Source organism: Macrobrachium rosenbergii, chromosome 39, assembly GCF_040412425.1.
Source record: "Macrobrachium rosenbergii isolate ZJJX-2024 chromosome 39, ASM4041242v1, whole genome shotgun sequence".
NCBI lineage: Eukaryota > Metazoa > Arthropoda > Malacostraca > Decapoda > Palaemonidae > Macrobrachium > Macrobrachium rosenbergii.
Genome location: NC_089779.1, coordinates 9,538,037 through 9,565,592, shown reverse-complemented (window position 1 = coordinate 9,565,592; position 27,556 = coordinate 9,538,037). Strand labels below are relative to the sequence as shown.

The window sequence follows — 27,556 nt, the reverse complement described above, 5'->3', positions numbered from 1 at the left end:
TTCTCTATGGGAATTACAGCTATTGCACTGATTCTACACCAGGGTTTCAAAAATTTCAATTTTGAAGTCCTAACAAAATTTGCACTGCTCCCAGCTGAAAATTTGCTTTCTGCCATCTCGATAACAGCCAAGAAGAATAAAGAATGCAGGCAAGTCAAAATGGCAAGACACTTAAATGACAAGAAGTTTAGGTTGACTACAATTTGCACTGAAAGTAACACAAAATTAACTGGAAATAAAAAATCAGTATTGCAGTGCACAACTCTGGTGAAATACACTTTAATGTTGAAAACCACACTGAAAAATGTTGCATACTTGAGAAATTGCTGCTGCTTGGGAAAAGTAGTTATACAGAGTTATGACAATGCAAACAGAAAAATTGAAGTGCACCTTGACACTCATTGCAAGAGTAATTACAAGAAAAACATGGGAAGAAGGGATACCTAAAGTGTACTCATGCATATGCAAAGGAACAGTTGATTGTGAACAGCACTGGTGGTCATCCCTGGGAGGGCCAAAGAGCACTGTAGTAGTGGCACAGGTCAGCCCCTGTTGATAGCAAGGCTCATTTGTAACAAAACTATTTTTACCCAAAACAGTACTCTTACTTTAAACAAGAAATTCATGGAATTACAAAAATCATTCGTATAGGGGTCCTGAAACTCACTGGCTGTATGCTTTATTTATTAATTTTCTGTAAAAGCATAATTTACATTCCTGATTTCAGTATCAAATCATAATTCTGCAAGACAAAGTTAAAACATGCCATTCTGTCAGTTACTATACCACTTACAGTATATCAGACATACTTGGTAACCTTATATATATATATATATATATATATATATATATATCCATAGTAAGTACAAATCATGTGTACAGAGTGCATACTTGATCATACAAGGAAATAAATGATCAAGTGTACAGCACTTTGCAGCCACAGAAGTTCACAACCTTATTACATTCTGAACTTGCAGAGGATATCTTAAAAGCTGCATAATTCCAACTGTGCTGTATATGCAATAAAGGAACTGGACTGAATAACACAAATGTTATTTGTTGATTAATACTAATGATCCACATTCACTTATATAACTATAAGATAAAAAAAATTTAATTCTAAAGTAATTCTCTCTACAAACACGCCAACAAAAAAGGCTATTGAATTAAATACAGTATACTGTATTTTGATACATTAGAAAAAATTACCTCAATCATCATTGGCTAGGTAAATTGTAAAACCAGGTACGTATGCCATTAAATGCAATTCTTTTACAAAAATAGCTATATGCTATATATAAAATATATGTAAGTACTGTGCTTAAACATTTTAACATTAATGTTCCATGTAATGCAAATGGCACATTAAATTTTTTGTTCAGTATCTGTGTCAAGCAATAGCTAGCACAGAAGTGAAAAAAATAGAAATACAGAAAATCCTTCTGGCAAAATGCTAAAATATTTCATGTGAGATATTAAAAACATTATATATAGTACTGGTTTTGTTGTTGGAAAATAGATTTTGTTTCTGTGTATTGCAGTACAGTTATTTGGTTTGATCACATTGAAGTTATATTCTACACACTAAACACTATCTGGCCCTAGGCTATTAAAAATTTTTACAGTATAGCTGTAATATATAAGCTACAATGAATTCATAGCAAGGGAAAAGTCCTTTTGCTGTGCCATTGTTATGAAGAAATACAGTTCATGTAAGAAATTATATACTAAACAGCTTAATCATAATACATAGTTTTAAGTACAGTACAAATACAATAAATAGACTTCCAGTTGTGAGAATCTTAAAATAGCACCTTCCCTGGATAAAAATATACAGTACATAAAATCAAAGTTGGCACTCAATGAACACTATTCTGCCAACCAACTTCATTCAAGTTGCATATCTGCTTTCACAATTTTAATGACACTGTAATTCGAGCAGAGCTGTGTGACTGAATAAGTGTTTATTTTATAAGCATCCACTATTCTATATCACAAAATATAGTGCTTATGATAAACCAAATTACTTAGTTTGTGTAGTTAATGAAACTACAAAAAGATGGCATGGCATACTTCTTCCACACGCAATTACTGTACTGACATTTATCTTTTCATTTACATTAAGATTGCTTTTTTTCTTGAATGAAGGAGAAAGCCTGAACATGTAGAATATTATGAGATCACAAATTCACACTATGAATCAACTTCAGTAAGTGTGTGTGAACAAGACGGTCACTGTGGGGAGGGACAAAGGACATGCTTATTGACCTTATCTGTCAGGGTGGTTATGGCAGCCATAACTTCATCAAGGCGATTTTCAAGGCCAGACAGACGTCTGTTGGTTGCAGAGTTCTCTTTTTCTAAGACAACATCTTTAGCGGCTTCTATCTGTGCCTCCTTAATGTGGAATTTGTGGCAATAACAAACATGCCAGCGTTCCCTGCCACGGTTAGGATAAACAAAAATTCTGTGATCTCTAAGACATGAGTGAAACATGAGTGTTCTCCTACCCATCCAGTTCAGAAGCTTCATAGCTGGGTTAGGAGAATCCAGGCATGATGCAAAATAACAGTCTTCTTTACCATTGTCACAACATGCAATCGGGCCAGGAAGTATTCTTTGGAATGGACTTGCAAGAAAAACAGATTCTATGTAAGAAATTAGCTCTACCCTGCTACTGTAACTAACAATCTCTGCTTCCTGTTGAATCTGCTGGATGTCACTGACAGCCAGACCATTGAGCAGATTCATCAAGACAAGGACGATAAGGAATACAAAAACAGCAAACAGGAGGCGAGATGATACAGGGAATGTAGAGAGGGGAAGTTCAGTGTACTCCATTTCTCCTGTGGTCATAGCAATTGTTTTCAGAAGAGCTTGATGGTAAGTTTCAAAGTTTTCATTCATTTGAAAGACTAGGAAAAAGCTGATACTGAAAGCAATTACCATAAAAGAAAACATAACAATGAACTTTAAGAAGTTGTATGTAACTGTAGTAAACATTGTTATGTACACAGCTAGGTAGGGATGACGTCCAAGAATGAGTATGAATTCAATCCAAGAGAAGAGTACTAGCCAGGCGGAAAGAGACTGCTGTACTCCAACGTTCATTGGTACGAAGAGAAGGAACACAGTGAGCGTAACGATCGAGATTTCCAACCAGTTTTCGAAACGTGTTATATAGAGCCTCCATGATACAAAAAACTGAATGCCCTCTCTTACTGCTATGTAAAGAGCTAGAAGAGCAATCAATGCCTGAAGAATAAATTTCCCTAGGAAGTTACCCATATTTCCTTCTGCTGTAGCAGTAGCATTTAGGGATGAATTGTCTGCTAAGGTAACAACAGAATTTTCTGCAGGTTCAGCGTAAGTACCATGATAAATAAGGATATAAGCTGTAAGAAGTATGAGAAAGAGTGTGTAGGCTACGATGTTGAAGAAATAATATTGCCTTATTCTCTGCCATTTAAGGAAAAGGAAAGTGTCAATAATTGGATGCAGGAGAAGCCGCCTGTGTTTTCTTGACCCACTCAAGAATCTCAAACATTCTGTTTCTGGTTGTTGAGAAGCTTCAGGTGGAGCTAACAGGCTGTAGCTCAGAATGATTTCAAAATCACGGTCAGCTACATTATTCTTGTATTTAATACAATCATTCAGAACCTCCTCAAGAACAGATGCTTGTATTCTAGTAATAGCGAGTGTTCCAAACTTATTCCTAATACCCAAGTGGGAGCCATTCAAAAGAAGAGCACGCACAAAACTTTGGTCTTCGCACAGGACTGCATAGTGAAGGGGAGTGTTATGAAATTCGTCCAAAGCATCAATGTCCAGGTATCGTTTCTTTTCCAGTAACAACTGTAAGCACTGGTAGTAGTTAACATCAACATCATCCTTTTTGAGTGAAAATTCCTTTTTAACAACTTTATGCAAGGGCGTTTCCTTTAGAAGGTCTGCCTTCCTAAGAACTCCTTTCTCCAAATCGCCACAGCCTTCCATGGCTTCAATGAGCATCTTTACAATTTTGTGGAATCCATTTCTTGTGGCATACAGTATTGGGGATGATTTGTTAGTTTCATCTCTCTGAGATGGATTTGCTCCATTCTTTAAAAGTTCAGCTACAAAGTCTGATAATCCATTTTCACAAGCATATCCGAGAAGATTGTACTCACCATGGTCTTCCTCCAAAATAGATGCTTTTGATATCTCGCTTGCACTGTTAATTTCATTAAGAATGTTCTTGAACAGCCCCAAATCCTCATGCTTTAAGGCATCATACAACTCCTCCCCAAGGTCACGCTGAGGTTTCTCAACCTGAGAGAAGTCAATAGTTTCTAATAAACCAGGTAATTTGGTTCTAATTACATTTTCTGTAGTTTTATTTCCAATAGTGCTCTCTGTATTGGCTCCTTTTAGGATTAAAGCTTTAACCATATATTCCCACCCTTTAGTGGCAGCCATAAAGAGTGGGGAGGCTCCACTACTGTCTGAAATATCAACCTTTATTTTCTTGCAACTCAACAAAGCATCCAAGGCCTCCTTGAAAGAATCTTCTTTGGTCTTCCAGCGATTAGCAAGGATGTGAAGAGCGCTCCTTCCAAACTCCCCTTCTTTGACATTAACATCAGCATTAGCCTTAATTAAAGCTTTAAGAACTTCTGCATTACCGTTGTGGGCTGCATAATGGATAGGACAGTACTTCTTGCCTCGCTTATCCTGTAAAAACAAATAGGCAGTATGTAAAACCTTATTCATTGTCAGCAAAATTTCGTTTTAATACAAGTAACCATTAACAAAGGCCACTTTTTTTTACTGAATTATGCACGACTGATTTTAAATCAATATATCACTCATTACTGATAACTTATCCTAGATGCATAGCCATAGTACACTGGTGTGATGTTTTCTAAATGAAAGCCCCTCCTACACACAATTTAGATTAGTTGAGTGCTTGGTATTCTAGTCTCCTTTTAGGAGTAGTACACAAGGTTCATTTTTAACCATCATACAGTACTTTGGACAACGTTTCAGGTTATCAAATATGTGTAAATTGGCCAACATTCATATATGATACTAAGAAATTTGATACTGTAATGGCACTGATATCAGATACAGCATCGACAGCTTCAATTAAAACTTCGGCCAAGATGTTCTTCAGTTTTATTAAACTTCCTGAGATTTTGAGGCTTGTTTGTTTTGAGCACATCAGAATTCCTTATCCTTTAACTAAGGAAACTGTGTGAGCCTCAAGTTATCAGTTGTTAATTGGTATTAAGTTTTTCAACAACTAATGTCCAAGGATGCATTCAACTTCATAGCTGAAAAGGGATCAGTGAGTTATGCAAGAATTTCAGTAAACAGAAGAACCCTGTCAGCACATAACCAAGAGTATGTGTGCAGAATGATAACAATCCATCCATACACTCCAGAAATTAAATTGTGTATGTACGTACAACATGGCAACAGGTAATAAACATTAAAAATTTTGATGCAAAAAAGAATCTTGAAGAAATAATTTTAGATCAGAACAAGGGAGAGTAAACCTGCCTTGAGGCTTTAATGATGATTATTAAATTCTTCAAAATTGACAGCTTTTGCTGTAGTTATGATCATTTTAAAGTTTCTTTCAAGGCACACTTTCATCAATGGAATGTATTCAGGAAAAAAAAACCTTGAAATTTAACCACTTGTGATGCTTATTTCTCCTAACTAACGCAATACGGTAGTATATTAGATTCATAACCTAAAAACAAATCTGTTTGTGCAAACTTTAATACAGTGTTAATCTACCATTTGATACAACTTGAAAACAACAAAATCTTCTTAATTACTTTAAACAAAGGATATATTTTTGGTCATGTGCATCCTCTGTTATGGGAAGTGTGCAAATGAATACATATACTTTTTTTACTACTACTAGTATGAATCCATAAGTATCACTGCTGATGGTGTGCATGCAACTTGTAGTAGCAGTGGCAGCAGCAGTGGTAAAAAAGATTATAAACCAAAAATGTATTTCCCTAAAACAGAGAATGTCACATGGTAATGTATGTACTACAGCCTTCATGTATAGAGCTGGAAGATTTTCTCCTCAAAAAAATTTATTTAAAACCCTTAAAATGCATTTGTGGTAAAAAAAAATCTTAATGGCAGATCAATACAGCTTTAAAGATGACACACAAGCAGACCTTGCTAATTATAATTCTCAAAAATACACCAGTATATTGTGTGGGATGGGTGAAATGGGCCTTAATTTATTCCCATGTGCCCTTTTCCTAATCATAATAGTGTACTAATCAAACCAGAGTGCATAGAAAGCATAGTCATCTTCAATATTTTTGTTCCTCTATATTAATTTCAAGTACAGTATACATATAAGTAAATCATTTTACCATTATCTATAGTCTGCCTCAAAAATGGTTCATGGGATTAAATGCCTTCATTCAACCTTAGTCTGAAGTCTAAGTTTCTTCAAACATTCCATCATCCTTTTTGTATCCCAGATTAAGTAATTTACTATTATCATGATTCAAGATATATTAGTTGAATGAAAAAAGAAGCAGTTTTCACGTACCTATTAAGCTTATATAACACTGAGAGCCGAGATAAAAAAAAATAGTGTTAACTGCAGAAAATGGGGGTGAAATAAATTTATGATATAATTAAAAGGTGTTTAGTGTCGAAACTACTACCCAAAACTAGTTCCTCGCTGGGTGAGCAGCTTCCGTTCTCAACTACCACTCTGTTGGTCGTGAGTTCGAATCTCCGACCGGCCAGTGAGGAACAAGAGGAATTTGTTTCTGGTGATAGAAATTCATTTCTCGCTATAATGTGGTTCGGATTCCACAATAAACTGTAGGTCCCGTTGCTAGGTAACCAATTGGTTCTTAGCCACGTAAAAATAAATCTAATCCTTCGGGCCAGCTCTAGGAGAACTGTTAATCAGCTCAGTGGTCTGGTTAAACTAAGATATACTTAACTTTTAACTACCCAAAACTCTAGCGTAGGATGACAAAATCTATCACTAGTGATGCGCCAACTGCCAAAAAATAGTACTGTAGATATCCCAAGCAATTAACAAAAAAATCTTATGAAAAAAAAAAGTTTCCTCCTATAAAATTCCTTCAGACTAAGAATTTATCCAACCCACATACTGATCAACCCGTCGTTTGTTTGGGAAGAGCACAGAATCCATATTGTTAACCGAGGCTAAGGCTTCCTGTCCTTGCCTTCAACTTGGTCATCTAAAGTAACTGTGAGAAACTCCTGTATTTTGTATTTTGCCTCTATTTCTATTTCAGCCTCGACTTGAGTATGTGCATTTATCTCAGCTATTCCTTACCTTTGCTTATCTCGTTTCTAAATCTGAATCTACAAATTTGCTTGTGCTATAAATATTTCTCGTATGGGATGAAACCAACAAATACTAACTTCTGAAACTTCTAAGGAAATAATTCATTTAGCTCGCTAGAATAATTTTAGTCAAGTTGGAGCTTGATAAAAAGAGACTTATCTTTAGTTACAAAACTAACTAGTATATGTAAAAAGGGGAATGTGACCATGGGCATTTGTTATTAAAGTTTATATGATGAAGAGAGAACTGTCCATCATATAATAGCAAATAAAACAAAGAAAAACTACACAGTACAATAACGAATAATTTTGTAAAGTAAATACAATAAAGGCTAATTCTGCAAAGGAAACGCAAGTCCTACCCTAGCATCAGGATCAGCATGGGCACTGACAAGTATGGCAACCAGCTCGTTGTTGTTGTTCTGCACAGCGACGTGGAGGGCCGTGGCATAGACAGGGTGCGGGTAGACGGAATTCACGCACTTGGCAGGCAGATGTTTGATCGCTTCCTTGAGCTTCTCTTCGTCACCTGCAAATGATCAAAAGGTTAACGAAAACAAAGTAAAACTCATTTGACTTTGGGGAAAGTACTGTGTATCAATCTGTTCACGTTATATTGCCATCGCACCAATATGGAAATATAGTAAAAAGATCAGTCAGTAAAATAATAGTTATTGTAACTTTAATGCTTATTTCAATTTGTTACTCTGCTTAAAAACGTTTAAGATTAATTGTGGGAAAGATAATGCACCTACGATGTCCGAGTCAAGTCAGTTTTTAGTTTTACAGTACTAGACACTGTATGCAAAATCACTGTATTGTCAGGACATGTAGTTATCAGTGCTAAACCGTTAATCTTAAATCCAGCTTGCTACCAATCATAGATCTAATAATAGTCTACTTACGGATTCCAGGAGTTTTACAGACAGAGATACAGGTAGGTATCCGAATGAGTATTTGCATGTCGTCTCTTCATATATGCTAACTTTTTTTAATATCTTTCTCGGGGTATTTCACGTTTTCAGTATAACTCTACAAACTAAGAACTACTGTGTAGCGCCATCAAAACCACTTCTATGCCTCCCGCCGAGATCGTATATAACGGCATGCAAATGGGAAAACTAAGGCGATTTTCTCTTTACAAAGCCTTATACATTATTCACAAAAGCTGGCTGCTTACTAAAATACGCAAAGTTCACACAGACAAAAGTTCTTTCAGATTAAACCCACTGTAACTTCAATACATCGTTAGTATCACCGAGGTATTTTGCAGTTCACCAAAGTAACATTTTCACAAACTAAAATGATCCTATCTCCCAAAAGGGTATGCATTCACTTTTAAAAACCTCAAGACAATAAATATAGGATACCGATTCGAAGAGGAAAACGAAGCGCAACTGACCCGTTTGAACAGCGGTGAGCATCTCTTGTTTATAATGGTCCTCGCCATCACCTCCCGGAGCGTTACCTCCTCCATCCTGCATACCGTTGCCTGTAAGAAAACGGAGAGAAGTTCTGGGAAAGAAAATGTTACAGGTTCTTGGATGGGTAACTCCTTTATCCATAGAAGCAGACACGTTGGTTATAATGTTTCATTGCACGTGCAGTAAATCTTTTAGTTCTAGGTAAGGTGCGATAAATTATTAATTTATATATTTTAATTTTAAGATTCTGATACAGCATGAGAATCGAAGGGAAATTTTGTCTCACTTACTCAGGAGCTTAAGTTCCATATAGCATACACTTTTTGAAAATTTGATAATTAAAGACTTTCAAAATTGTAGTGACATCCCTTAAGCAGTATGTGGAAAACTTCTCAAATTTGTAAATTTAAAACCGTCAATAGAAAATGAATTTTATACTAAGGTTAGAATGAGTACACCCGTCATTTTAAGTAATTAAAAGATTTTATGTTCCATGTTTAACACATCCTCGGTAAACAATGAAATGTTATATTAAATTAGAATCCCAAATAAACCCATCACCACATACCATAAACGTTAAAAGAATCTAATCCAAGGGTCTGAGGCTGACGTTTATTTCTTTAGTAAACGTTCAAGAAAAATATTTGTCAGACAAGATAATCACGTTGACGGGAAATCCCTAAATAACAAAATAGGCTAATTTTATTTACAACAAATCTTCAAGATGACACCTTCCACGATTCACCCAGCCCCCCGATTAAAAAATAGAATGAAGTGAAATACATTCCAAAAACAAGCCTCATTCCCTATTTCATGGTTGTCAATAAAGGCTTAATGACGCGTTTTTACCCTGGTTCATCTCGTGTAATTGGCTATTTAATCCCCCCCCCCACAATTACATTCCTGATGACCAATAGAAATTCTTCTCAAAGCCCGTACTCGCTTGGTGCCACCACCCCTTTTAATGTTTCTTTATTAACTTCTGGTGTAAGTTTGCACTGCACTTTAACAACAGCGCCATTTGGATCATAGAGGCGGATGGACAAGCGAGGAAAGGAGGCGAAAGGGTGACTCTTACGGACATAGAATAAAGAGGAGGAAAGGAATTTCCCATGACTAAAATTACAACTTATTGATAGCCTATAGGGTGTGTGTGTGTGTGTGTGTGTGTGTAGCGAGTGAGTATGTGCGTGTGTGTGTGTGTGGTATGTAAGAAGTGAATTGTGTGTGTGTGTGTGTGTGTGTGTGTGTAGGAAGTGAGTATGTGCGTGTGTGTGGTGTGTAAGAAGTGAATGTGTGCGTGCGTGTGTGGTGTGTAGAAGTGAATGTGTGTGCGTGTGTGTGTGGTGTGTAAGAAGTGAATGTGTGTGTGTGTGTGTGTGTGTAGTAAGTGAATGTGTGTGTGTGTGTGTGTGTGTGTGTGTGTGTGTGTGTGTGTGTAGTAAGTGAATGTGTGTGTGTGTGTGTGTAGTAAGTGAATATGTGTATGTATGTGTGTGTGTGTGTGTGTGTGTGTGTGTGTGTGTGTAGTAAGTGAATATGTGTGTGTGTTTAGAGAGAGAGAGAGAGAGGGAGAAATCAGTCTTGACAAAGGATAAATTATACAAGAAGGAGAATAATGAAGTATACAACCAAGCAAATATATAACTTCCACCAATGACTATGACCATAAGTCCTTGAATACATCGTTTTTCACGCAGCTGAAACCGGTCAGTTTAACCAGGCAAGTCGAATCCCGCCCAAAGGCTGAAACATCTTATATGTTCCAATTCAGAGAGTCTACACTTCCATTCTCAAGTCACTTGTCCATGGAAGGTTACTTACATTGGGAAGATGAAAGCTTACGCATTATGATTCACCGTAACTAAAATATCTTTACTTCGTACCCACCCAGTTTAATACCGGAAATTCCATGACGGTGTTAACACTGAGCGGCATGAAGCCTGTTCCTGTATTGTCGTATTTGACTTCCTCTTACGGTGGTGAACAAGAACTCGGGAAAGGAAGTAACGGTCATGCATAAGTAACGCTTGGCTTTTAAGGCACTGTTTACACAGGTGTTTTTATTCTCTCTCTCTCTCTCTCTCTCTCTCTCTCTCTCTCTCTCTCTCTCTCTCTCTCTCTCTCTCTCTCTCTCTCTGAATACGCAAGTTTTGATTATAAACTTATGCATATTTATCATTAACAGTTTGTCTCTACAAGGAAAAGACAGTTTTGTTTCGTTTTATCATTTCCAATCAGGCATTAATAAGTTATGAAAATTAAATACCCACATTATATTCTTAAGTCACCAAAAATCGAGAAATCGAATTATTTTTTTACTCCTTCCTGTTCCTTGGGAATTTTACCCACAATTCAATCCCTTTCGTTCCTATAAAAAACCCCGTCAAGTTTCCCTTATACGAAAAAAAGCCTGCTTATGAGTAGCTTACAGCGTTCATTAAGGAATTACCTGCATGAAATGTAGCAGAAAGAGTGGCACTTGTAATTAAAGTGGGTCCCTTGTGTCACTTAACCATAATGACTTTTAGAGGCCCTGGCTTCTATTACTTGCTTCAGACACGCAGAATAATACATTACTACCACCCACCCCCACCATCCTCCTACCTCCCCCCCGCCGGCAACACCGCCCCCCTCCTCTCTCTCATATCCCAAACAGTAATTAACTGTGATTCGGTATATTATTCGGAAACCAGATCTTATAATTATCGGGCACTTTCATATTATTACAGCTATATTAGCAGAGTCCTTCTCTACTAAGAAAAACGAAAGTTATCGTTAGTTCTCTTATTTTTTGGAAAAAAAAATCTTTCAAACCAAATTTTTCAAGGTTCCACATCTCGCTCCAAAATCTAAGAAAATAATGGATAACTTTTCAAACTAAGTACCAGAATGAAGAGTCAAATAATGGATCACTCGTGCAGACAAGGCTCAAAGTTAGCATAAAAACACACCAAGCTAGTGAGAAAAACCATCACCCTTTCAAAATAAAAAAAATCACACTAATGAGCACTAATGAAATATTAGTCACCGACTTTGAGTGCGTGTAGGAATCGAAATCCCCAAATAATGAACGGCAATATTTAGGAGAAACTTACAGTGTATAATGGGCAATTACAACACCGTAAAACTGTCACCACGAACATTTCCCCAAAGGTCTTACGCCTATTTGTGCATTAATGATGCAATGTAAGGCAATGCATTACCAAGTGAGGATTTTGTATAAAAGTTTGAAAAGGATTATGCTTATTTACCCGACTATACTTTTTAAGATGATCATGTCTTAAAACTGATGTTAAAAAATAATTTTACGGTCAGCATTAGGGTTACACGTCAGGGTTTCAAGCCCATATTTCCATTACTGGTTCAGAGAGAGAGAGAGAGAGAGAGAGAGAGAGAGAGAGAGAGAGAGAGAGAGCGCATGAAAACTGCCCTATTACTTTAGCCATCAGGGATTACGTCGAAATATTTGTTAGACTAAATAGAGCAAATAATTCACATTGAAATTCTATTCCACGAAATATCAGAAGGACCAGTCCTCTGCCACAACATCAATGCTATGATGAGGGGGATTCTGACTGATTAAGAACGATCTCTCTCTCTCTCTCTCTCTCTCTCTCTCTCTCTCTCTCTCTCTCGCTCTCTCGCTCTCTCGCTCTCTCGCTCTCTCGCTCTCACACACACACACACACACACACACACACACCCTTCATTTTTTCGATGTAAAAAGTCAGCAAATAATGTGCAAATTCATGAATTTCACCAAACTATACGCTAAATTCAAACATGGCCTCAAGATAATTCACAAAATGCATTAATTTACTTTAGGAAAAAAGATTTCGCTGAAACGCCAATCCTTGAGATTACGACAGTCTTAGGGCTTCGGGACATAGAAGGGGAAGAAGAACACACGACAAAAAGAGAGAGAGAGAGAGAGAGAGAGAGAGAAAGGGGCGGGGGTTGGCGAGTGCTTTATCCCCTAGGAGTAGTCCGACGGGGGGCCAGGAAATAAGCAAAAATTACTTGCAAAGAGAGAGAGAGAGAGAGAGAGAGAGAGAGAGAGAGAGAGAAGAGAGAGAGAGAGAGAGAGAGAGAATTGAACTAAACTAGATTCAATGGAAAGTCTACGTAATTTTAAGAGTTAGATAAAATAAATTTAAAAGGAGAATCTCAGTTACCAAACTATAGCTTTACCTGTTGTAGGAATGTTAACGTCTACTGCTACAGAGCAATAAATAAAAGAATTTAATGCAAGTTTAGTACAAATAAGATCCCAGTTCAACAGACTTTTTGAACTATAATTACCAAATTCAAAACAGCCCACAGTAACATTTAAAGAATTTTTTTAGTAGTTTCAAAGTACTCTTCACTATCAAGGGACAATAGACGATGCTACACTGTCGTGTCGTTACTGAAAAACTAAACAATTTTGTTTGTTGCATTCCGATTAACTATTTAGAAATATACAACTTCCCGATAAGTTTCTAACAAAGCTACAATATTTTTTATAACTGCATCCATATCCAAAGTGGCATTCAAGAATAAATTGCCATATTTTAAAAAGACAGTGATAAAAAAAAATGGTATTTAAAATAATTCTAGCCTTTACCTGGTGAACCAATTGCGGGCGTGAGGTGAACTTGAGAGAGAGAGAGAGAGAGAGAGAGAGAGAGAGAGAGAGAGAGAGAGAGAGAGAGAGAGAGAGAATGATGATGCGATACATCATTTTCGTGTCTTTATGTCGGACCGGAGGAAGGTCCCTGATTTGTGTGCCACGCGTTGAAGTCACTAAGTGTTAAACAACATATTGTTCACGCATTCCTTAACTTGACGATACCTCGTCTGATATGCCACTGACAGGGCCAAATTATCTGTTACAACAAAATATTTATGCCTTTTAATACTAACCACGTACTCCATATACGGTACAATTAATATAATGAGGAACAGATCGGTCTTTTTACAGAATGCAATGGGTTATTTGTCACTCCTCTGAATTCTCTTATGTCAGACCTCTACAGAACGTGGACAAAAATTGCTCGATCGTTGAGAAAATCTTAATTCCTGAAGTTATAAAACAAGAAATTTCGCTACTTCACTCTACGCAGAGTTGCAGATGATCTGTGAATTAAGGATCCCTTAAAATGAACGGCCTAAGACCGTACATTATGTACCATATTTTTGCGAAAAGGTCTGACAGAACTCTAGAAATGGGTCTTGATTTAACTTTACCCCAATTCCTGGGCCCTGTCTTTTCTAGGCGCCGTCAAGTAAGTGAAACGCGGCTAAGACGTTCCGTAGAATGGCAGCCATTATCTTAGCGAGTAGCAATAGACTATAGCAAATGAACGAACTATTTAAATCACCTTATAAGCGTTGCATAGTCACGAGTGATATCGCAAAGTATTTAAGATATATATATTTATCAAACCATCCCACTATAAAGGAATTTCCGTAACACAAATTACAAGATATTCAAGATTAGCAGCATGCAAGAGCACGAACAACGAAGGAAAGCAAAATGCATAAAGTAAATTCAGTTGTGAACCAAAGGACGTCGTAAAATCAAGTCTCCACTCTCTCTCTCTCTCTCTCTCTCTCTCTCTCTCTCTCTCTCTCTCATACACACACACACACACACACAGGTCGTAACAAACAACTCGTCAAACTAACCATAGGTAAGGACGCAAAGGGTACGGTGCTAGAGATTCAATTTCCTAAAAGTCAGACTCTCTCTCTCTCTCTCTCTCTCTCTCTCTCTCTCTCTCTCTCTCTCTCTCTCTCTCTCTCTCTCAAAAGTTTGTCGCCTTGGAGAGGGGATATTGCTACCCTTATCCGATTTCTCCTTCCTCCTAACCTTACGATATTCTGAAAAGGGGCCTTTCCTTTTGTTAAACTATGTTGTTTGTTCGCTCCGTAGGAGAAAGGAGAGAGAGAGAGAGAGAGAGAGAGAGAGAGAAGAGAAAGAAGAAGAAGAAAGAGAGAAAGAGAGAGAGAGAGAGAGAGAGAGAAGTTTAATCCTATTCAAAGAGATTTGCGCCAGCTCTGTTGGCGGAATCCAAATCCGCATGGAAGAGGGGACGGGGAATAGATATTCTATCAATTCATATAAAACCAATAAAGTGAAGAAGCAATTCTCTTCACAGTGCTAAATCCACTTTACTAGAAAAAATGTCAAATTCAAAGAATTGGACAAACTGTAATTACTGTACGGAAAAATACTAGATAACTAAAATCACTATGAAAACCACCCAGGATAAGCAATTCTAAATAATCACCCATTTTAATGCATTCAGAAAAAAAAATGAGACTTGCTCATCTTCGTCTACATTACTTAAATAAGGTTATGAGAAGAGGAAAATCACACATTTGAAAGAAGTCTCAAAACCTTTGCAAGCTGTCACTGAATAAAAGATAAATGTATAGAAAATAGTAGTGATGCAAATACAGAATCCACCGTCGCTGTAGGAATGGAATGGAAGATAGAATTTAGGCCAGAGGCCAAGCGCTGGGAACTATGAGGTTCATTGAGAGTAGAAAGGTTTGAGAGGAGTAACAGGATGAAAACCTGGCATTTGCACTATGAAACGACTGACAGGAGAGGGTGCAAAGAAAGATATAAGAAAGAGACTATGAACGGAGGAACAGTAAAAGGAATGAGAGGGGTTACAGCTACGAGCTAAAATGGGACGCTGCAAAGAACCTTAAGTAATGCCTACAGTGCACCGGACGAGGTGCACTGACGGCACTAACCCCCTACGGGATTGTCGCTGTAGGAAACATAGCAGCTATGCCTCTAAAGGACTCCAACATCAAGGAAAAACGACGTCACAAACAATCATCTTGAAAAGCTAATGCTACAACAGAGATAGGCCTATATGCCTATTCTTAACGCGTTGAAATTCCCCATTCTTGGACACAAGACCTCTGTTCTCATAAACAGAATGTGGTATTATTAATAAGTAGTAAGACTTCTTCATAATACCTGTTGTTAGGTAAAACACAGTTTGAACATATACCCTGTCCTAGACAAACCTATTCTACCTCCTATAAATGCAAGGCATTCATTGTTTATCATCACGACTTGTCCATCGTGCAAGTGGTAAAAGTTATATAGAATCACTTTAATATCACCAGAAACAGTACACATTCTTCTTGTTACAGATAAAGACAAGAACATATTTGCATCTCTTGACTATAACAACAACAGAGCTGCAAATACGATTTTTTCTAATAAAATGTTACCTAGAAAACGTGAAAATGTAGTGCTTAAGCGTGCCTCCAAAATAAATACAATGTTACTTACACAACCAAACACACACTGGAAGCCGCACAGACAATAGCATTGAAATAAAAACATATTAAGTCGTGGAGAAATAAAGGAATAATATAAGAGATTTCCAGACCCCTTATGATGGGAAAAACATTTATGAAGTAACAAATATGAAGTGTGTACCTTTCATCTCTTCGAGATAAAGCACAATCTTTTCCTATGTCAACACACACACACTTACTACAGAGAGAGAGAGAGAGAGAGAGAGAGAGAGAGAGAGAGAGAGAGAGAGAGAGAGAGAGAGAGAGAGAGAGAGAGAGAGAGAGAAAGAGAAATCGTATGAGGAAAGGCCTTCACAACGGGTAGGCCCATAAAATGTGGAAGACTCCATAGGGAGCTTCCATAAACCCTCAATATTGTGTTCATCCGTATCTTTTATCAGGGGTAGTTTCCCCCCAAATAGGCCTGGGTCACGTGTTCCTACGAGTCACTTACATGTTATAAGTCAACTTTTGCTTTTAAGTAAACAAGAATCCTTTATTTGGACTCGCGTCCTGAAAACAGATTCAGTAGAACTTATAAATGGCAATTTGTTCAACAGTGAACATCCAACAATGAATTTAATCTTCAAGAAGAATTGAAGAGATTTCAATACAGGACTTAAACCACAACGAGGGTATACACGACCAAAAGTTACGAATGCTAAGGAATACTGAATTTTCATTTATCAGTACAACCTTTCTTTAGAATTACAAGTAAGAGAAAACTGGTGAGTGTTACGATTTAATAGGATCTAAAGTATCAGTCCAGCTGTTTTTAAGTAAGATCAGGCTAAGAAGAGAGATTGCTTCTGAGTGCCATGAAACTCTTCCAAAATGGCGAACCACATTTGGGAGAAAAGAATACGTGGCACTTCTCTGACTCGTACAGAGTGCCACCTGGCACAGCAAAATGCCTGACGCTGCTTCTTCGTTGCATGGAAGCAGCAGCGCTTGCTGGACGTCGGGTGGTCTGGATCGATCATGCTTCCACGTGTGGCACCGTTGGCCGCCATTTTGTGATTTGCAGCCAATGGCAACGAACCCCAAGACACCACCCACTGACGACTGCAGCTTATTCATTCTTTCGTGGTAGAACTTTGCTGTTAATGAAGGTAGATTCTAAGGTTTTAAAATTAATTCAGGAAATTTTAATTATTTCAGTCAAATGGCAAAGTTGTGAAATGTGAATATGATTCTATGGTTTTAAAAACGAACCAGTGATTTCTCATTTCGGTCATGTGTCTTAATTGTGAATTGTGAATATTTATGACACCCAAGAAGAAAAAACGTGTGAATTCAAAACGACCATGACAGAAAAAGTTAATATAGCTTTCTCTTACACCTGTTTTGAATAAATTTTCCCAGATTCCTTCTTGAATGTCAGGTTTCTACATTTTTGCTGACTGACTTTGAACAGTTAATTTTCAAATGGGGACCCGCCTGATGGGCCCATTGTAGTCCATAACCAGACAAACCAAGATGAACATTGTTATTAACAAGTGCCAAGGCTAAGGACTCTGTCAATATCCAGTGTTATATTTACACAATATGGCAGCCTGCATTCCATGCGTTTCATTGGGTTTTTGTATGGAGAGAGAGAGAGAGAGAGAGAGAGAGAGAGAGAGAGAGAGAGAGAGAGAGAGAGAGATTTTGAACTTTACTTGCTACTTTGCTAAATTTCATATACCTAAACATTTCTCTCCCCCTCCCCTACCACCGTCTTCCCGCTGTCCCAAACCAAATTCTTTATTATTCATTCATTCTAAAAAAAATAAATTGAGTAATTAGAAATAACACAAGGTAAGCAAGACACTACAAACATCGAGTTTACGTAATTTGTGGTCATATTAGGCAATGCTAGTTTTATCAGCAACAGCACGGAAATCTAAAACTTACGCTCACATGCCTCTAGAAACTAGCTTTTATTAAACACAACATTCTCGAGATACTGCAGTATACTCTATTCCCTTTTCCAGATTATCCAGAAAGGGGGTAAGTCTTATCCCAACAGTAATCACAAATGATCAGTTATCCAGATCGTAAAAAAAGAGAAAAATAAAAAATTCGTTTGCGTTCCATTAGTTACTTGGCTAGGATCCCGGATGATCAGAAGATGGGATCGAGATAATGGAGTTGCCTGGATTCGGTGGGTAACGGGGAAAGGGGAGGAGGTTGTGTTGGGGAGATTGAGGGTTTCTAGTTAAATCCACAAATAAAAAAGTGAATTCGTCAGCATTTCAGTAACACAATTATTTCATTATATTAAATCTACTCCATAAAAGCCTATCCATATGCGAATGACTGCTTGGTCTAGGGTCTCAATTACTTCTTCAATATTCCTCCAATTTAACCTCGCTAGATTAACAAATGGACTGGCATATATATAAAAAAGTATGCATCTTAAGGAATAATTTAAGTCAGGTTTAAATTTCTTACTCTCTGAGGGCTGCACGCAGTCTTACTTTGTCAGCTTCAAGTAAATTAGGGATTAACAAAACTAACGTTTGAGAAAAACAACACAAAAATTACTAAGAACATTCAAGCGATGACTACTTTAGGCTACCCATCGCTGTACATTAGGAGGCAGAAAAGAAAAGGACTGCATATAGAAAGACTTTATGGAATAGATTTAATATAATGAAATAATTGTGCTAATGAAATGCTGACGAATTCATTTTTGTTTGTGGGTTTTACTAGACACCATCAATCTCCCCACCCCCCCCCACACCCCCTTCCTTTCCCCACGTTGCCCACCGAATCCAGGCAACTCCATTATCTCGATCCATCTTCTGATCATCCGGGATCCTAGCCTAGTAAATAATGGAACGCAAACGAATTTTTTATTTTTCTCTTTTACGATCTGGATAACTGACCCCTTAAGATTAATGTTGGGATAAGACTTATCCTCTTTCTGGATAATCTGGAAAGGAATAGAATATAGTATCTCGAGAATGTTGTTTAACAAATGCTAATTTGGGCATAGTTTCTGGAGGCACGTGAGCGTAAGTTAGGCATTTCTTTGCTGTCACTGATTAAACTAACATTGCCTAACACCACCGCAATTTAAGCAACTCGATGTTTGTAATCTCTTGTTTACCTGAGAGTGTTATTTCTGACATCTCAATTCTTCCGTGTATGGCTTAAAAAAAGCATTTATATAATATATATTTATTGATAATGAATGATGATGAAAAAATTCGCTCTTGGGTTAGGGGTAAACGCTGGCGGGATGGGAGAGTTTTTTGGGCATGTAAAATGCACCGACGTAAATAATTAAGGTAACTCGTTCAAAAATCTCTCTCTCTCTCTCTCTCTCTCTCTCTCTCTCTCTCTCTCTCTCTCTCTCTCTCTCTCTGTGTGTGTGTTTTCTTTGCCAACAGACAAACATTAAGGGGAAAACCGAACAATAATCACCGATTAATCGACATACTAAGATCTAAACCCAAACAGAGAGAGAGAGAGAGAGAGAGAGAGAGAGAGAGAGAGAGAGAGAGAGGAGAGAGCGAGAAGAGAGAAGGCGTGGTTATCAGCTAGCCCCAGATGAGAATCCATACTACAAATGAACTGGGGTTACTAATTACCGTTTGAATGAGAGAGAGAGAGAGAGAGAGAGAGAGAGAGAGAGAGAGAGAGAGAAAGCGTTATTCTCTAAAACGGACGAATGTTACCTAGAGATGTTTACTACGGAAGTATAGCTACAACAACTGAAATAATAGAAGTACGAGTCAGTTATTTAAGACGATTGTAAACTAACATAACCAATAAATGAAGCCTAAAAGCTGGATCGAATGAGATGAAATTTATAGATTTCAGGGGGCTATAAAATTCCTAAATGGATCAAGGGAAATTAAGGCAATGGCAGCGCAATAATCATAAATAAATTAAGTCTTAAAACATCTCCACCAACTCCAGCAAACATCTACAATTCCGAGAATTATTAAGTATTAAAAAATAAATTCTAGTTTTTCCTCTGCTACACGTTAACGCCCAGCAAATATGAGTACAGGTAAAAAAAAAAAAAAAAAAAAAAAAAAAAAAACTCATAACAGCAATTTTTTATTTGGCGTTGGGGAAACAGAGGGAGTGTCCAAGTATCGTGACGTCTGTGAGAAAGAGTTTCGGTACGGGACACGAGCTCTCTGTAAATAAAAGATTGGCAAAGGCTGGTTCTTCAATAGCCATCACCACCTACCTGTTCCTCCCCGCTAAACAGAGATCGGTACAAATCATAATTGTGTCTAGTTACAAACGCACGCATCTCTTAATTGGGATTTTCAGATTTTTTTTTCTTGTTGTTGCTTACTCGATTTTTTTCCTCCCGAGATTGAATTGGTATTGCTTTTTCTTCGTGCAGATTGAATTTATTGATTTGGAATATTACTCTTATTCTGAAATCTAATAAGCATTATCTATTCGTTCTGATTTTAGCTTTGTAATTATTCGAAGCCTCTGGAAAAAATATAGCAACAATAAACTACATGCCACTTACAACATACAAAAGCTAACGTGCCACCTAATTAACCCAAGAAAAAATTGGGTATAACTACACAAAATATGCTAAGAATAACGACGCACTAAATCTTGATAAAAAACTATAAATCTTCGGAAAAAATAAAACTCTTTGACGAGATAAGAATCGACGCCGCTTCCACCACATCCGTGATCATCCGCACTTTTTCGAACGCCGCATGCGCGCCCGGCGATGAGGCCCGGAGTGCGCAGGTCACGTGATCGCAATCACTTTGTCATCATTCTTCCCACAGGATAGATACCTCAGAGTAGGATGAAAACGAATAAAAAATACCAAATGGGAGGAGTTGTTGGGATTAGACAAACTCGTCCTGAGGATCCGTAGCCGGTTCTTTACAAGGAGTGCAGTTTATTTTGCATTTTCGATATCATATGCTCGTTATTAAATGTTCACTGATTTCAAGTTGAAGAATAAAACAAGTAAAAAATGCGCCGAAGTTTCTTCCGCGCAATCGAGTTTTCTGTACAGCATATAATGCTGTATGAGACTCTCAGCCACGGCCGGGTGGTGGCCTGTGTTGTTGGCACCTATAGCGGTGCCAGACGCACGAACATGGCTAACTTTAAACTGAAAATAAAAGCCACCGAGGCTCGAGGACTGCAATTTGGTATGTTTGATGATTGGAGGGTGGATGATCAATTTACCAATTTGCAGCCCTCTAGCCTCAGATGATTGGAGGGTGGATGATCAATTTACCAATTTGCAGCCCTCTAGCCTCAGTAGTTTTAAGATCTGTCGCATGAATTAAGCAGGAATCATCTAGGGTCGCAGCTAAGTACAAAATTTGCAATTTTATTTCAGCCTGCAAATACACTAGCTAGCTAATATCAAGGATCAGTCCTTATGTCTTTATGAAACTTTAGACTAGAGTAAATATGTAATCTTGAGATATATAAAAATATATGTTACCTAAAGGTATATAAGGATATACGTAATCTAAAGATATTTAAAGAGATGTGTCATCTAAAGATACGTGTAGTCTAAAGATATATGATTTTCATTGCCTTTACATACAAAGTAACTCAGGAAGGCCACGAATTTCGGATACGCCTAATGTTTACACTTCAGGCCTGAACTTCCTACCCCTAAAATCATTTAATTTTCAAGAATTGCAGGAAATACATTTTCCCTCATCTGCCTTCAGTTCATTTTAACAAATCCTTCCAGAATAGTTCAATGTTGAACGAATCCTGCTGTTAATGTTAGCTTTAATTCAGGTGCTTCATTTGTATTATTAATATTCGCGAGGTGGTTTGCTGAACTGAACTCAATATAGAACTTAGGCCAGAGGCAAACCACTGGGACCTATGAGGCCATTCAGCGCTGAAACGGAAATTGACAGTAAAAGGTCTGAAAGGTTTAACAGGAGGAAAACTCGCAGTTGCACTATGAATCAATTGTTGGGAGAGGGTGGAGAGTACGATGGAAGAAAGAAAATATGAAAGGAGGTACAGTAAAAGGAACGAAAAGGGTTGCAGCTAGGGGCCGAAGGCACGCTGCAAAGAACCTTAAGTTATGTCTACGGTGCACCGGATGAGGTGCACTGGTAGCACTACCCCCTACTGGGGAGGTGGTATGTTGTATGTCTGATTAACGTTCCAACCAGTTGCCAGTTCGACCCACTGGACAGAAGAGAATACTACTACACTATCTTTTTATGCCAAGATCTGTCCTGCCAATCTAGGAATCTAAATCATAAAAAAATAAAAACTTCACAATAGACTGTCGATTCAACTATTTTTTAATGTTTATTCATTCTTCAACCTTTCAAAATGTTGGATTAGTTTAATTTCCTCGTAAATCCATAAATTTATTCACACCTTAAATTCTTTAAATTTAATTTTATCTACCGTCCTGAGCCGTGCGGTATGTTTTATCACACTGTAATTTAAATAACACAGGCCAAAAAAAAAAAAAAAACAATACCCACACGGTAAAACAAAAAGAACAAGAGGATTATAATAAGAGAAAAAAGATATAGCACAGAAGGGAGATGGGATATGGAAGACGTCAAACTGGAACACAAAAGAATTGTGGAATCAGAGGAAACGGATAATCTCATAACTATAGTTTAATGAATTCAGTATTTATCCACTGCTTTGGTAATTTGTTGCATGCGTAAGGAATTATATAAGCAATAATAATAATGCTCGTCATATAGATTTCTAAATAAACCAGTTTTAACTTTGTACACATTTTGATAACCTCATTTACCAGTCAACGTAAAAAAAAAGTATACCTTAGTTTTACCAGACCACTGAGCTGATTAACAGCTCTCCTAGGGCTGGCCCGAAGGACTAGACATTTTACGTGGCTAAGAACCAACTGGTTACTTAGCAACGGGACCTACAGCTTATTGTGGAATCCGAACCACATTATAGCGAGAAATGAATTTCTTTCACCAGAAATAAATTCCTCTAACTCTCCATCAGCCGGTCGGGATATCGAACTCGAGCCCAAACCATATTTTTTAAGATCTTAAAACTAAATACAGATCGTATAAAGGAAATTACAAACCTACGTCAACAGCGCAATTCGAATCTATTCAGCCGAGAAAATTAGCAAAACAAGGGACAAACGGGCTACCGTCAAGCCGAAGTGAAACCGGTTTGGTGACGTAAGAGTGGGGAGGGTAAATCGGAGAAAATCGGAAGCGGCAGAGATGCTGTTAGGGATAGCGGTTCGAGAGTCTGGATGGGGGATGGGGGATGGGGGATGGGGGATGGGGGATTCGGGGTGGGGATCAGTAGTCACTCCGGAAGAGGGAAGGGAGGCTGGCCGGGTGTTGGGTTGAGTGTCATGTGTACCCTCATCAGGTTCAAGGTCAGGCTGGGTCCCGCTCGCTAAGTGTGATTGATGCTGCCATTTATGAGGGTGGAAATTCGGCGTTAAAACATTAACTAAGCAACTATAATATCCGTGTACGAGATTTACGATCCGTGGTTTAATTATTGTAATTTTCAGGTGTAATTGTCACTGCCAATTCACGTAGCCTTACCTGAATTTCAGTGAATGATTAAATCAACTAAACTTTAAAAAAAAAAAAAATTGCATTTTCGATGACGCAATGAGAATTCACCATTAGCCTCAAGCGAGTGAAATGATGTGTGTAAACCCCGTAGACTTGTTCAATCCTTTCATACTGATAAACTATCAGGAGTGGCTTATCATTTAGTGCTTAGATAATGAACACACGATTACAAGATTAAATGATAAGGAAATGGTTCTAGTTACTAAATTCCGATACTTAAGAGGGTTTACTGAGGTTTCTTTCATTTTGAATTACCGATGGTTTATTAAAGTTCAATATCTGTCCCAATCTACGAACTCAAGAATACAATATTTCGAATTAATGTTTAATTACATCTAGACCTCGCTGTGGGGAAAAAAAGATTCCTAAATGTCTTAAATATGGAAAATTTATTTTTAGTGTGTATTAATTTCACTCATTTGAAATCGTTCATTCGTTTTAGACTAGGCCAGCCTCGTGCTGGCACGGGCTCTTGCTTAGGGCAGCCCATAATTTACAGTCCAATAGTTGAGTGGCAAAATGAACTCATATACTAAGCTTAAGTAAAAGAAAATAAATTTAATAGATAACCCTGCCCCAAGAATTTCTCAAGTAATAAGAGTTGGGATATTCAGGCAAATTTACAGCAAAGCTTACACCGAACAGGTGTAAACATTCAGCCTAACAAAAAAAAAAAAAACATTCAGCCTAACAAAAAAAAATCCTTTTTCTCAAAGACGGAACCAAGAAAATTTAAAGTCTTGTCTTTAAACCTAACGAGCAAATCCCTTAGAGTTTTTTCTCCATTTCAATTTAAAGTTAAACCTTCTAAGCACATATCGTTCAACAGTTTGACATTTTACAAGATGTTTTGTTTAAGATGAAAAGGTAAAACTACTCGGAACGGGAAAAACATGCGACAAAAAAAAAAAAAGTTTTGTTACATTATGATCAAAAAGTTTTCGTAAACATCAGCATTTGTCATGAGAACAAAACTCTAGCAGATACTAAACAAATTGCTATTAAAATCAAGCATGCCAGTCCATTGATTCCTAAACCCTTAGAACCATAGACTCATACATAAATCTAATTTACAAAATACTTTCCAAACCAGTCGACACGAACGAGAAAAGAGACAACGAACGGCGAGGCACAGAAGCCCCATATAGCAGGATCCCACATAACGGATGAGGGATGGTGACCCTCTATTCAAAAGTCTGGTTCCACGGCACCATACCCGACATCCCATTCACATTGAGTGGGGCTTGTTTTGCTACTCGGTCGAGTCCCCCAGAGGAAATGGGCGTTGGTTATCCTCTCTCTGCACTGACAACAGGTTCTGTTTAGGGTTATTTCTTCAATTTCTGTTCATCGGCATGTTTCTACGAACGTTTGAATTGAAGCATAATTTATATTTAAAAAAAATCCTTTAGAAACGTGGCTTAATGGTTTTATAAGCCACGAGATTAAAATCTTACTTTTCGAAATTGTATTTAACTATTAGATGTTGACATGGTTACGATCGACATTGGTCGTGGAACTCTACTGAAAACTTGTGTTTATATCCCGTAGATTATATAACATTTCCCGCCTTCAATTATACCATTAACTGCAAAATTAAAATCGACTTATTACCTTTACTAAATAAATTGCCATTCTGAATTTGCTGTTTATGGTGTTGAGTGTATAAAAATTAAGAGAAAACATGCTCTCTTGGTTTTGTAAATTACATGAGAATGCACAATCAAACAGATACCTATTAGTGTTTAGTTGATTGAGAAACCTAATTTTATGATAAATGTTAACTCCTTGATTAGCCTACCTGAACTGAGACACCCTGGCACATGTATGATTATAATCAAGGGTAAAGCTACAGCCACTTCCAAAATATGTTATTCCCAGATCGCCCTCTACGGCGTTATTCTACCAATTAATTTTTTTCAGAATTCAATGAGATATAAATCTTGGATAAACCATAGCGGTACCTCAGTGACATACAAGATTCTAGTATGCAAAAAAAAAAAAAACACTCCTATTTTACATTAGTATCACTATTTATACATTTGCACCAATTTTCTCAGCCGAGACGGACTTAACCACGCACTAGTACTTTATCCAGACTGGCACTGGTGACCAGCTCGTCGAGGGACTTCAAAACAAAACCTGACCTTTCTCAAAATTCCTTCGCCGTCAGCGCATCTGAGCCATAGCCACGTGACCATATTGATTCAGAATATTCATGTACAAAGGTATCTGAGAAAGGCTGATTATCACTCCTTAATACTTAATTACAAAAACGTATTTATTTTACACAAGTGCACAAAATAAAGACTCGCCCTTCCCGTTCAAGAACTCGACAAGAGAGAACTTGCGACGCAAGTCAGGGGCGGTCAGCCATGATGGTTGTGCTAACTCCTCCACTCTTCAGCACATACTGCCTTCATTTCGCAATTAATTACTGCTGTATCCTTTGGATTTTCATCCCCATTATTTCTTATGAGCTATGCAGGTAATCCTGACCACTAATCTTTTAAGAAAAGGGCAAAAATGGACGTCCTACTTACCACCGTTCTCCATGAGCTTTAGGGCCAGGTACCCCGACATGGCAAACCAATCAGGGCTGCCAACAGAACTTTCACGTAGGTGGAGAGATGGTCAGATTGAATCTTCGATTTATTTGTTGACTTTAAATAGTCATCGAAGAGTCGCACACATACAAAGTTAACACCTACGTGGGCGTTTTCTCTGCTCGCCTTAAAATTCGCCCGATTGCCCGACTTCGCTTTTCTTCAAAAAGGTCGGGAGCTGAAATGCACGAGAAATATACCTTAGATTGGTGAATGGAAACTGCTATTCTACCCATTCCTAAAACATATAATATGACAAGAGCACTGACAAAGAGCAAAGAAAATAAAAAAATGATCATCCACAGACTATTTCCACGAACACGTCAGAAAACAAAAGAAGGCTCAGGTTCCGACATTTTCTGCAAGCACCTTGCGTAGCCGGAGTCCTACTTTCTCATCCGAATAACTTTCAGCCTCATCTAAATGACTTGAAAGATTAATTGTCCGATAACTAAAATAACCAAAATCTCATTAACAAAGCCACCATTACATAAAGTGCTAAAATTCTCCATAAATTCATAGGATTGAACTATTCAGCACCGGTGCTTCCGTGCTCATTAGCCATGCAAGATGAAAACGCATCAGGCAAATCTATTTGTTACGACAACACACTGTTAATCAGCTTGAACTTCCGGATAGACAGCATGCCACCTCTATCTACGAAATACCACAAAAATCACCGTACACAGTCGAGCGACGGGCCAAGAGGAATGGGCCCTCGTTGAGCGCAACTTCCCACCAACCTCCGCACCGTAGACTGCGCACAGCTCTACTGATTCCGCCGATTCGCCGAACGAGCTGTAACAGGGGCTGTGAGTGTATGTCTGAGGTGTAACAGGGGATGTGTGGGCTCCACCTCAGCCACGATGAGACTCGAGAAAAAACAGTTATCCTGATCTTATATTATGTATTCATTACACAAGGATGGTACCTGTCGTCCTAGACCTGACAAGTTTTTTGGAATGTAAAATTTTGTTCTCTTGAAGTATGCGGCTCAGTGCGCCTTGAGTCACATTATCAGAGAATGCTGCAATAAAAAGCGGTTTCATGATTCCGATAAGAAAGGAAAAGCGAGGATTTACTATCGTTTTTACATTGTGAACATCAGTGTAATGAGGAAATATATTGGAGTCTTCATCAACAAGGCCTTTAACCAAACCACAGGTCGGTTACATGACTTTAGAGAACAAGCACAAAATGAAATTCGTCTGAACCTATACCATTCCAAATATTGCTTCTTTCAGTGCCTTTTAAGATTTACCTTATGATGAATGGAGCATCTGAACCACGACCTCCCAAA

At 37.8% G+C, this 27,556-nt stretch overlaps 1 protein-coding gene across 7 annotated transcripts; it reads right to left on the bottom strand.

The window, feature by feature from the left end:
- Positions 1-670: 670 nt before the first annotated feature.
- LOC136825725 (transient receptor potential channel pyrexia-like) lies at positions 671-27,131 on the bottom strand. Of its 7 annotated transcripts, none has more exons than XM_067082524.1 (5): positions 26,937-27,131; positions 26,194-26,434; positions 8,753-8,842; positions 7,713-7,879; positions 671-4,713 (listed from the first exon to the last, which is right to left on the bottom strand). In XM_067082524.1, the coding sequence occupies exons 2-5, from the start codon at positions 26,231-26,233 to the stop codon at positions 2,233-2,235; spliced, it is 2,778 nt and encodes a 925-aa protein (XP_066938625.1). In that variant the 5' UTR covers positions 26,234-26,434; positions 26,937-27,131; the 3' UTR covers positions 671-2,232. The 7 variants fall into 7 exon arrangements, with proteins under 7 accessions (XP_066938625.1, XP_066938624.1, XP_066938626.1 ...); XM_067082523.1 differs by having other exon boundaries at positions 26,942-27,131; XM_067082525.1 differs by having other exon boundaries at positions 27,000-27,025.
- Positions 27,132-27,556: the final 425 nt, after the last annotated feature.

Bases quoted from the DNA above. Each gene is read 5' to 3' on its own strand.
- LOC136825725 (XM_067082524.1), bottom strand. From the start codon at position 26,233: ATGTCGGGGTACCTGGCCCTAAAGCTCATGGAGAACGGTG. The intron at 8,843-26,193 runs GTAAGTAGGACG...GTTTTCTTACAG, and splicing joins AAAGCTCATGGAGAACGGTG to GCAACGGTATGCAGGATGGA. The intron at 4,714-7,712 runs GTAGGACTTGCG...TTGTTTTTACAG, and splicing joins ATGCTGATCCTGATGCTAGG to GATAAGCGAGGCAAGAAGTA.